The sequence below is a fragment of the Bufo gargarizans genome, chromosome 7 (assembly GCF_014858855.1).
Source record: "Bufo gargarizans isolate SCDJY-AF-19 chromosome 7, ASM1485885v1, whole genome shotgun sequence".
In the NCBI taxonomy this organism is placed as follows: Eukaryota; Metazoa; Chordata; class Amphibia; order Anura; family Bufonidae; genus Bufo; species Bufo gargarizans.
Window position 1 is genome coordinate 153,980,944 of NC_058086.1, and position 12,755 is coordinate 153,993,698.

Below are 12,755 nucleotides of genomic sequence, written 5' to 3' on the forward strand. Positions count from 1 at the left end.
GAAGTTATTCTGAATGACCCTATGTGCACCTTGAATATTATATACCCTTTTAGGGATAGATTTCAAATAGCTCTGATATAGCAGAAACCACAAAATTATGAAATTGCTAAATTGGGAATTGTATTTCAACCCTGAACAAAAAATGTGCTTTGACGGACACTAAATAACTTGCCCAGCCACAACAGTACAGCGGTAACGACAGATTTAGCGGGATATAAATTTGAGGCCTAGTATTTAGGCGCTGGGTGACCGGAATGGATTTACTGACAGAATTAGACTGGGATATGGCCAAAAAATAACCACACTATTGCTGGTTAAATGCACTTGGTGACGGGCGCAGCTTGCCCCTGATGTAGTATATGGCCAAAAAATGAACAGACTATTGCTGGTTAAATGCACTTGGTGTCACAGCTTGACGAACCACACTACTGAGGGTTAAATGCACTTGGTGACGGGCGCAGCTTGCCCCTGATGTAGTATATGGCCAAAAAATGAACAGACTATTGCTGGTTAAATGCACTTGGTGACGGGCGCAGCTTGCCCCTGATTTAGTATATGGCCAAAAAATGAACAGACTATTGCTGGTTAAATGCACTTGGTGTGATAGCTTGACCAACCACACTACTGAGGGTTAAATGCACTTGGTGACGGGCGCAGCTTGCCCCTGATGTAGTATATGGCCAAAAAATGAACAGACTATTGCTGGTTAAATGCACTTGGTGACGGGCGCAGCTTGCCCCTGATTTAGTATATGGCCAAAAAATGAACAGACTATTGCTGGTTAAATGCACTTGGTGTGATAGCTTGACCAACCACACTACTGAGGGTTAAATGCACTTGGTGACGGGCGCAGCTTGCCCCTGATGTAGTATATGGCCAAAAAATGAACAGACTATTGCTGGTTAAATGCACTTGGTGTCACAGCTTGACCAACCACACTATTGAGGGTTAAATGCACTTGGTGACGGGCGCAGCTTGCCCCTGATGTAGTATATGGCCAAAAAATGAACAGACTATTGCTGGTTAAATGCACTTGGTGACAGGCGCAGCTTGCCCCTGATTTAGTATATGGCCAAAAAATGAACAGACTATTGCTGGTTAAATGCACTTGGTGTGATAGCTTGACCAACCACACTACTGAGGGTTAAATGCACTTGGTGACGGGCGCAGCTTGCCCCTGATGTAGTATATGGCCAAAAAATGAACAGACTATTGCTGGTTAAATGCACTTGGTGTGATAGCTTGACCAACCACACTACTGAGGGTTAAATGCACTTGGTGACGGGCGCAGCTTGCCCCTGATGTAGTATATGGCCAAAAAATGAACAGACTATTGCTGGTTAAATGCACTTGGTGACAGGCGCAGCTTGCCCCTGATTTAGTATATGGCCAAAAAATGAACAGACTATTGCTGGTTAAATGCACTTGGTGTGATAGCTTGACCAACCACACTACTGAGGGTTAAATGCACTTGGTGACGGGCGCAGCCTGCCCCTGATGTAGTATATGGCCAAAAAATGAACAGACTATTGCTGGTTAAATGCACTTGGTGACGGGCGCAGCTTGCCTCTGATTTAGTATATGGCCAAAAAATGAACAGACTATTGCTGGTTAAATGCACTTGGTGTCACAGCTTGACCAACCACACTACTGAGGGTTAAATGCACTTGGTGACGGGCGCAGCTTGCCCCTGATGTAGTATATGGCCAAAAAATGAACAGACTATTGCTGGTTAAATGCACTTGGTGACGGGCGCAGCTTGCCCCTGATTTAGTATATGGCCAAAAAATGAACAGACTATTGCTGGTTAAATGCACTTGGTGTGATAGCTTGACCAACCACACTACTGAGGGTTAAATGCACTTGGTGACGGGCGCAGCTTGCCCCTGATGTAGTATATGGCCAAAAAATGAACAGACTATTGCTGGTTAAATGCACTTGGTGACGGGCGCAGCTTGCCCCTGATTTAGTATATGGCCAAAAAATGAACAGACTATTGCTGGTTAAATGCACTTGGTGTGATAGCTTGACCAACCACACTACTGAGGGTTAAATGCACTTGGTGACGGGCGCAGCTTGCCCCTGATGTAGTATATGGCCAAAAAATGAACAGACTATTGCTGGTTAAATGCACTTGGTGTCACAGCTTGACCAACCACACTATTGAGGGTTAAATGCACTTGGTGACGGGCGCAGCTTGCCCCTGATGTAGTATATGGCCAAAAAATGAACAGACTATTGCTGGTTAAATGCACTTGGTGACAGGCGCAGCTTGCCCCTGATTTAGTATATGGCCAAAAAATGAACAGACTATTGCTGGTTAAATGCACTTGGTGTGATAGCTTGACCAACCACACTACTGAGGGTTAAATGCACTTGGTGACGGGCGCAGCTTGCCCCTGATGTAGTATATGGCCAAAAAATGAACAGACTATTGCTGGTTAAATGCACTTGGTGTGATAGCTTGACCAACCACACTACTGAGGGTTAAATGCACTTGGTGACGGGCGCAGCTTGCCCCTGATGTAGTATATGGCCAAAAAATGAACAGACTATTGCTGGTTAAATGCACTTGGTGACAGGCGCAGCTTGCCCCTGATTTAGTATATGGCCAAAAAATGAACAGACTATTGCTGGTTAAATGCACTTGGTGTGATAGCTTGACCAACCACACTACTGAGGGTTAAATGCACTTGGTGACGGGCGCAGCCTGCCCCTGATGTAGTATATGGCCAAAAAATGAACAGACTATTGCTGGTTAAATGCACTTGGTGACGGGCGCAGCTTGCCTCTGATTTAGTATATGGCCAAAAAATAAACAGACTATTGCTGGTTAAATGCACTTGGTGTCACAGCTTGACCAACCACACTACTGAGGGTTAAATGCACTTGGTGACGGGCGCAGCTTGCCCCTGATGTAGTATATGGCCAAAAAATAAACAGACTATTGCTGGTTAAATGCACTTGGTGTGATAGCTAGTGATGAGCGGCAGGTGCCATATTCGATTTCGACGAAATTCGCGAATATTCGATAGAATATTCGTTTTATATTCGTCGAAATCGAATATTCGTCATTATTCTTGTTATCGCGATTAATATGCGATTTAAATAATCGAATTTCGATTTTAACTTAAAGGCTACTCTCCTATTGAAATCACAATTCGATTTTTTCAAGTTATAATAATCGAATTTCGATTTTAACTTAGCACTGCTATATTCCATATTAGGCTAACTAATATGGAATATAGCAGTGCTAAGTTAAAATCGAAATTCGATTATTATAACTTGAAAAAATCGAATTGCGATTTCAACGTAATTCTCAAATCCGACAGTACATTCTAGTATATGGAGATGTTCCCATGGTGATGGGGACGCTCCATGAGCATGGAAGTCGGCAGAAGCGGCAACGGGCACTGACTGGAGCAGCCAGGAAGCCAGGAATCCAAAGGACAGGTAAGAACAACTTTAGGGAAGTGGGAAAGAAAAAAATATAACAATAAAAAAAAAAACAAAAAAAAAAAAAACGAATATTCGAAATATCGAATTTATATCACTATATTCGAAATATTCGCGAATTAGCGAAGTGCCGATATTCGCGAAAAAAATTCGATATTCGAATATTCGCGCTCAACACTAGTGATAGCTTCACCCTGATGTAGGCTTTAGCCAAAAAACAACCCCACCATTGAGGGTTAAATGCACTTGGTGACAGGCGCAGCTTGCCCCTGATGTAGTATATGGCCAAAAAATAAACAGACTATTGCTGGTTAAATGCACTTGGTGTGACAGCTTCACCCTGATGTAGGCTTTAGCCAAAAAACAACCACACCATTGAGGGTTAAATGCACTTGGTCGCAGCTTGTGCTGGCGCACCACAAGACACAAAATGGCCGCCGATCACTCCAGAAAAATGTGACTGACAAACGGTCTGGGCAGCCTAAAAACAGTGAGCAATTGAGTATCAGCAGCTCAATGACCCACAGCTGCAGATCGATCAATAATCAAGTCCTTTGGAGGAGTTAATCTGCCTAATCTCGCCCTACTGTCGCAGCCGCAACCTCTCCCTACGCTAATCAGAGCAGAGTGACGGGCGGCGCTATGTGACTCCAGCTTAAATAGAGGCTGGGTCACATGGTGCTCTGGCCAATCACAGCCATGCCAATAGTAGGCATGGCTGTGATGGCCTCTTGGGGCAAGTAGCATGACGCTTGTTGATTGGCTGCTTTGCAGCCTTTCAAAAAGCGCCAAGAAAGCGTCACAAAAGCGCCAAGAAAGCGACGAACACCGAACCCGAACCCGGACTTTTACGAAAATGTCCGTGTCACGGACACCCCAAAATTCGGTACGTAACCCGAACTATACAGTTCGAGTTCGCTCATCCCTAGCTACAGGTGCCGCATTCCCCAGGTCAAGCCACTTTTGAAGCAGAAACAGCGGCAGAAGCGCCTGACCTGGGCTACAGAGAAGCAGCACTGGACTGTTGCTCAGTGGTCCAAAGTACTTTTTTCGGATGAAAGCAAATTTTGCATGTCATTCGGAAATCAAGGTGCCAGAGTCTGGAGGAAGACTGGGGAGAGGGAAATGCCAAAATGCCTGAAGTCCAGTGTCAAGTACCCACAGTCAGTGATGGTCTGGGGGGCCATGTCAGCTGCTGGTGTTGGTCCACTGTGTTTTATCAAGGGCAGGGTCAATGCAGCTAGCTATCAGGAGATTTTGGAGCACTTCATGCTTCCATCTGCTGAAAAGCTTTATGGAGATGAAGATTTCATTTTTCAGCACGACCTGGCACCTGCTCACAGTGCCAAAACCACTGGTAAATGGTTTACTGACCATGGTATTACTGTGCTCAATTGGCCTGCCAACTCTCCTGACCTGAACCCCATAGAGAATCTGTGGGATATTGGGAAGAGAAAGTTGAGAGACGCAAGACCCAACACTCTGGATGAGCTTAAGGCCGCTATCGAAGCATCCTGGGCCTCCATAACACCTCAGCAGTGCCACAGGCTGATTGCCTCCATGCCACGCCGCATTGAAGCAGTCATTTCTGCAAAAGGATTCCCGACCAAGTATTGAGTGCATAACTGAACATAATTATTTGAAGGTTGACTTTTTTGTATTAAAAACACTTTTCTTTTATTGGTCGGATTAAATATGCTAATTTTTTTAGATAGGAATTTAGGGTTTTCATGAGCTGTATGCCAAAATCATCAATATTAAAACATAAAAGGCTTGAACTACTTCAGTTGTGTGTAATGAATCTAAAATATATGAAAGTCTAATGTTTATCAGTACATTACAGAAAATAATGAACTTTATCACAATATGCTAATTTTTTTTGAAGGAGCTGTATATATATATATATATATATATATATACATACACACAGTAACAGTATATAAAGCATATGTACCCTACCCTGCTACCCCTCCTCAGTTATATTACCCCCTGTATATAATGTACCCTGCCTGATACCCCTCAGTTATATAACTGAGGGGTATCAGGGTAGATTATACAGGGGATAATATAACTAATATAACTAAGGGGTATCATGGTACATTATACAGTTGTAATATAACTGAGGAAGGCTATCAGGGTACATTATACAGGGTAATATAACTGAGGAGGGCTATCAGGGTACATTATACAGGGGTAATATAACTGCTGAGGAGGGCTATTCGACATTATACAGTGGTAATATAAGTTATATTACCCATGTATAATGTCCCCTGATAGCCCTCCTCAGTTATATTACACTGTATAATGTACCCTGATACCCCTCCTCAGTTATATTACCACGGTATAATAGAAATATAGAATGTGTCGGCAGATAAAAACCATTTGGCCCATCTAGTCTGCCCAATATAATGTACCCCGATACCCCTCCTCAGTTATATTACCCCTGTATAATGTCCCCTGATAGCCCTCCTCAGTTATATTACCTCTGTATAATGTACCCTGATAGCCCTCCTCAGTTATATTACCCCTGTATAATTCACCTCCATGTGCATCAAGCAACCAATGGGAGGAGGAGCAAGCACACCTTTATGTACCACACATATGGTACATATGGGTGTGCTTGCTCCTCCTCCCATTGGTTGCTTGATGCACATGGAGGTGACTAGGAGCAGCACACCATATGTGCGGCGTCTGCGCTCCTGAACATAGAATCCCAATGGCTTAGGTAGGTTTAGCGTAGGACCCGCCTGACCTGAGACCACCTTGGCGCTTGGTAGGCGGGCTCAGATGTGTTTTGATCAAAATATATTGGCTAAGTGTCTCAGATATTATCATATCAGAGTGAGGACTTTGTCCATATATAATGCTTGCATGTACTTTACTAAGTGCATTATTATCTTATTTCTGTGAGTTTCTTCAATAATATGGACAGAGACATCCGCACATTTGTATATCATACCATGCAGGATGTTTTTATCTTAGTTTTTTCTGTGATTTTTTTGTCCCTGTATAATGTCCCCTGATAGCCCTCCTCAGCAGTTATATTTGCAACATGCCGGTCCACAGGGGAGAACACGGTGGGCCGACGGGTGCAACAGTTCATCGGGTACTCACGGTTAGCAGATGCCTCCCTGTGCCAGCAGTGCAGTAAAGGGGAGAACAGCACTGGATTCTCCGGGGCACACTCTATTACAGGGGACACCGGCCAGGTGGTGATCGAGGCGCCCTTGATGGTGATTGGGTATCTGAGTGATTGTGCGGCTGGGCCCCTGACTTAGGTAATGATGTGATGCCAGCACTTTGGTGGTGCAAAATGATGAGAGTGGTGGTAGTATTGAGATAGAAGAATGAGGCAGGGTTGAATCCAACTAAGAACTTTACTGTAACCAGGATCTTGACAGCAATTTACATCCAGTTATAAAACTGTCTCTTATGAACATGCAGGTTGGATGTGGCAAATCCCAGTAACAGGCTGTACATGTGGTTATATCTCAGGCTATTGTAGGAGGTTGTGTACTCACTGATATTCAGATCTTTGCCTTGCTTCAGTCTCAGTAAAGGTAGTTCAAGTCATTGTCTTCTACACACAAGTGATGTAACAGATGTCCTATCTGTCCTTGAAGTAACAGTGAGACTGCCGGTAGCTAATAAACCTTCACCTTATTACAAAGGCACCTAAAGCCTAAAATAATGGCTGTTGTCCTTCCTTTGTCTTTCCACAATAAACTTAGTAAAAATCCACTTGACACTCCGGAAGAGTAGACGGTAGAATACAGACTTCACCTCTGCCTATTTTCCTGACTTGACACTAAGACCATGAATTGGCTCCTCTGGGCCATGGACCCCAAGAGAGAGCTGAGAGGAGAGGGGTCCTCTCCTTCCCCCTTGCTCCTCACTCCATCTCCTCCTTCCTCCAAACTCTAACTCCCTCACTAGGCCTGAACTGCAGTATATATACTGTGGTGCTACACCCATCTAGTGGTTGAATGTGTTTAGTGCACCTAACAGCCTGGTAACAGGGATTCCACATAAGAATGAAATACAGCATGATATAACATATGACATAACAAGCTTTTGCAGTGCCCACGTACACTGGTGGGACGCTGCATATTATCCCTGTATAATGTATCTGGATACCCCTCCTCAGCTATATTACCCCTGTATAATGTACCCTGATACCCCTACTCAGTTATATTACCCCTGTATAATGTACCCTGATACCCCTACTCAGTTATATTACCCCTGTATAATATACCCTGATACTCCTTAGTAGTGATGAGCGGCAGGGGCAATATTCGAATTCGCGATATTTCGCGAATATTTGGGCGAATATTCGCCATATATTCGAGAATTCGCGAATTCCTGATCTCCAGGCACTATTTTCTTGATTGCGAAAATTCGCATAAAATTCACATACAAATTTTCGCATAAAAATTTGCATGAACTGTTATTTTCACAAAAATCGAATATTCGCAATTACGGATATATTTTGCGAAATTCGAAATATTCGCGAATTCTCGAAATGCCGATATTCGCGATTAAAATTCGCAATTCGAATATTCGTGATCAACACTACTCCTTAGTTATAGACAGAGCATTTCTTCTGCTCACGTTGTCACTGACAGCCTGACAGGGACATCGCTGCCTGTCTCTCTCTTTGTGCCTCGGGAGCCTGCGTGTGTGTAACCGCCTGTAGCAGGGTGTTGTGCATGAGTCTGCAGTAAAGTGTGGGGGTCCTGTGTTGTCTCTGTGGTGCGGGGGGAGTGCTGCGATCTGTCTACTCAGTGCAGAGTGTGATCAGACTGGCCCTGAGCCGACCGACCCCCAGGAAGACCTGCAGAAGACCAGTGTGTGTAACTGATCAGATCTGAGGGCCCCAATGAAAACAAATCATTTACTGCCCCGTGTGGTCAAAGAATATTACCAGGGACTCTGTATCCACAAGAGCGCACCGCCATCTTTATAGAAGACCGTACCAGTACTTCAGACAGTCTATTAGATTATATGTAATGTGATTAACTAGCCATGGGAACTGAGACATTTCAGTTCATCCCTCAGTTTGGCGGGACAGGCATCTGGCATCTGTCCACCGCCTCAAAACAATCTGGAAGTGCCCCTCCTGAGACCAGGCTCTATACAACTGGATTCAGTTGTATAAAATGTTACAAACTGAAAAGCTGTGAAACAAAGGTAGAAGCCATCATGACAACAGATCCAGTCATAACTAGAGATTTCTGCTTCCTCCAGGGCACGTAGGGAAAGTAGTAGTCGGAATCTACCTCCAGAGCCTGTGCCAATGCCAAAAATTAGACGACACCAGTCTCTTCTATGGAGCAAGCAGACCAGCAACCAGTGCTACCTGACAATAAACCACAGTACTAGGTGTTACGTTTCTCTCTTAGCACTCCAACATTGCTCCTCTGCACCACATTGATATGTATTGTTATGACAGCTGCTGCACCCCTATGATACCATCAGCCTGAGCGTACAGCATTCATACGTTAACTATTTATAGGGCCTCCGAGCCTTTGTCTTAGTATCATTTCCCATTTCCTGGATGCTGGCTCTAAGTTGTATGGATTCTTTAGTCTTACTGTGTTTTGAACCTGGACTATTCCTCTCTCTTCTTGGATGTATTCTGTCCTTCAGATTGTACTTCTGATTTATTGTTCCTCTGATCCCCCAGTTCTGACGCATGGCTGCCTGACTACCCTTCTGAGCCTTAATACTAACAAACCTTGTTGCCAACAAATGACTATTCTGAGGACCATGGGATCCAAGCGATGAGGAACAGGACTCTGCACCTTATTTTAGTCACTGCCAGACCTGTTGCTGTGTAAGGGTCCACTGTTACAAGGTATGTCGAGAACAGAGAGAACAAGATCACAGGGTCAAACAGCTTTGTTTCCTGGCTCCTATATCTCCAATAAATTGCAACTATCCAATCTTTGCTCAACAATTTCTCTAGTATGTAAAGCAACTAATAAACTAAGTTTATCCAAGTAATTTCCTCATAGGTACTTGATCTTGTTCATGACTAATAGCTTTTATTGTGCATAAGTAGCAAAGTTCATTTGATAAGATAGTTGTATATCAAAGCTTTCAAGAATTGTGTTTTATTTCCCGGATGAGCAAGATGCAAGATGGTTTGCCGTAATCTGCTTGTATTACTATTAATATCTCAGTTGTTTAATGCTAGTAAAGGGTCCCAGGTAAAAATTATCGATGGAGGATATGAAGATATTGTGTTTGCAATCCATCCAGATGTGAAAGAAGATAACAAAATGATTTATAAGATACAGGTAAGACGATGGTGCTACAGTAGCTGTGTGTGAAAAGGTAGTGAAACATACCGAACATCTTGTCATGTTAATAGACACTAGACACACTGGTAATGCATAAACTACCTTTACTAAAGAAAAGTGTGTACATGGGTGGTATCATATCTTATGAATGTTGGATTTAATTAATTAAGCAGAGGCACGGTTAGCGGGAGGGCTAGGATATGCCACTCAGAAATAATCAGGGTATTTAGATACAAGACTAGGGATACCTAGCTGTGATGTCAAATTAAGATTATAACTGTATAAATAAATTACAAATAAACTGAAAATCTAGTCAAAACTATAAAGATATTCATATTTCGATGTTGCATCACAGAATGAATCCTAATATAGTTAAAATCAGCTTTATTAGATATAGTTTCAAAATTCTACCATTATTTTTATTGTTTTTCTAATGCTTTTAGAACGTACAACAAAGGCATGAAAAATTATGATAAAATAAAAAGTTTAATGCAAAGTTTTTGCTTTGTTTATATGATAAGAATTATGGCAGCATTTACTCTCACAGATTACAGAGGTATTCCAGTTACATCAAGTTATCCGTTATAGAGGATAACTATTAAATCGGTGGGACCCCAGCAATTATGATACTGGAGCTGTGAGGACAGGGCTGTAATGTCTGCACAGAGGCAGGGCACACTTCTGTCTGTGGAGATCCCGCAGTCTCTTCATCTCCAGCCCATGCTCCTGTCTTTAAGATGGCAGTCATTTCTTTTCCTTTCTTAGCCTTTTTCCCGGGGAGGAGCAAGCGCTGATGGGATTTGTAGTCCACTTCACCTCAAAAGAATCAACACTAATGCCTGCTACTGTGAGTTCCTGCTTGTAACTGGCAGCAGCAGCATTCACTCGACCCACTGCATTCTCTGCAGGGGCAACACAAAAATTTGATGAATATTTTGAAATTACAGTTTTTAAAAACTATTGATAGGAAACAGAAAATTCTAAAAGTGTAAAAATAAGAAGCAAAGTGTAAATTATTATTTTAAAATGTCACAGTTTCTACAAAATACATATAAATGATCACCGCACCCCTGGACTTTTGTAACCCTTGTGGGGTTTCGCTCTGGTAGACAGGAATATCGGACGCAGTATAGAGGCAACAACAAGTTCTTTGGATTAAACAGTTCAGTGTTTATTCACACTTTAGGGCCCTTTCACACTTGCGTTGTCCGGATCCGGCATAGAGTTCTGTCGTCGGGGCTCTATGCCGGAAGAATCCTGATCAGTTTTATCCTAATGCATTCTGAATGGAGTGAAATCCGTTCAGGATGCATCAGGATGTCTTCAGTTCCGGAACGGAACGTTTTTTGGCCGGAGAAAATACCGCAGCATGCTGCGCTTTTTGCTCCGGCCAAAAATCCTGAAGACTTGCCGCAAGGCCGGATCCGGAATTAATGCCCATTGAAAGGCATTGATCCGGATCCGGCCTTAAGCTAAACATCGTTTCGGCGCATTGCCGGATCCGACGTTTAGCTTTTTCTAAATGGTTACCATGGCTGCCGGGACGCTAAAGTCCTGGCAGCCATGGTAAAGTGTAGTTGGGAGCAGTATACTTACCGTCCGTGCGGCTCCCGGGGCGCTCCAGAGTGACGTCAGGGCGCCCCGCGCGCATGGATGACGTGATCGCATGCAGGGCCGGACTGGCCTGCCGGGATAGCGGGAAATTTCCCGGTGGGCCGGCAAGCCTGAGTGCCGCAAGGCCGCGGCCCTGGTGACAAGTGGGGGCGGCCGCGGCCGGCGGCAGGGCAGAGCAGGAGATGAGCGCCTCCATTGCGGAAGCGCTCATCTCCATAGTCATCTGTATTGCCGTCCTCAGGACGGCAATACAGATGCCTGTGCTGCGGCAGAGGAGGGAGAGGTGTGTCCCCTCCTGTTCCTCTGATAGGCTGCCGGCTTAGTGCTGGCAGCCTATCAGAGCTCAGGCCGGTGCAGGCGGCGCGATGACGTCATCGCGACGCGTCGCCTGAGCCGTATAGCGAGGGACACAGACGGAAGAGGCGGCCTGCATCGCATCGCATTGCTGGAGGTAAGTATAAGTGTATTATTTTTTTTTATTTTTTTATATAGGTACAATACTGGGCTGGCACATGATAAGGGGGGCTACTGGGCTGGCACATAAGGGGGGCTACTGGGCTGGCACATAAGGGGGGACTACTGGGCTGGGCTGGCACATGATAAGGGGGGCTACTGGGCTGGCACATGATAAGGGGGGGACTACTGGGCTGGCACATGATAAGGGGGGACTACTGGGCTGGCACATGATAAGGGGGGCTACTGGCACATGATATGGGGGGCTACTGGCACATGATATGGGGGCACTCTGGCTACTGGCACATGAAATGGGGGCACTCTGGCTACTGGCACATGATAATGGGGGGGATCTGGCTACTGGCACATGATATGGGGGGGCTCTGGCTACTGGCACATGATAAGGGGGGGCTCTGGCTACTGGCACATGATATGGGGGGCTACTGGCACATAAGGGGGGCTACTGGCACATGATAAGGGGGCTACTGGCACATGATAAGGGGGGCTACTGGCACATGATAAGGAGGGCTACTGGCACATAGGGGGGCTACTGGCACATAAGGGGGGCTACTGGCACATGATATGGGGGGGCTCTGGCTACTGGCATATGATATGGGGGGCTCTGGCTACTGGCACATGATGGTGGGGGGGCTCTTATTTCTGGCACATGATTGGGGGCACTCTGGCTACTGGCACATGATATGGGGGGCCCTGGCTACTGACACATGATATGGGGGGGCTCTGGCTACTGACATGATATGGGGGGGCTCTGGCTACTGGCACATGATGGTGGGGGGGCTCTTATTACTGGCACATGATTGGGGGCATCTATGGGGGCACATCTTACTGCAGATTATTGGGGGGCACTATAGGGGCATCTACTGAGGCTAAAAAAGAAGATATTTTATATGGGGGCTCTGTATAGGG

General features: G+C 44.9%; 1 protein-coding gene across 1 annotated transcript in view; it reads left to right on the plus strand.

Annotated features, from left to right (window-relative positions):
• Window positions 1-9,599: 9,599 nt before the first annotated feature.
• Window positions 9,600-12,755, plus strand: part of LOC122944210 (calcium-activated chloride channel regulator 1-like) — a 63,159-nt gene continuing 60,003 nt past the window's right edge. The window contains exon 1 of the mRNA XM_044302433.1: window positions 9,600-9,758. Coding sequence (XP_044158368.1) covers window positions 9,600-9,758 — 159 coding nt within the window. The remainder of the gene's footprint in view (window positions 9,759-12,755) is intronic.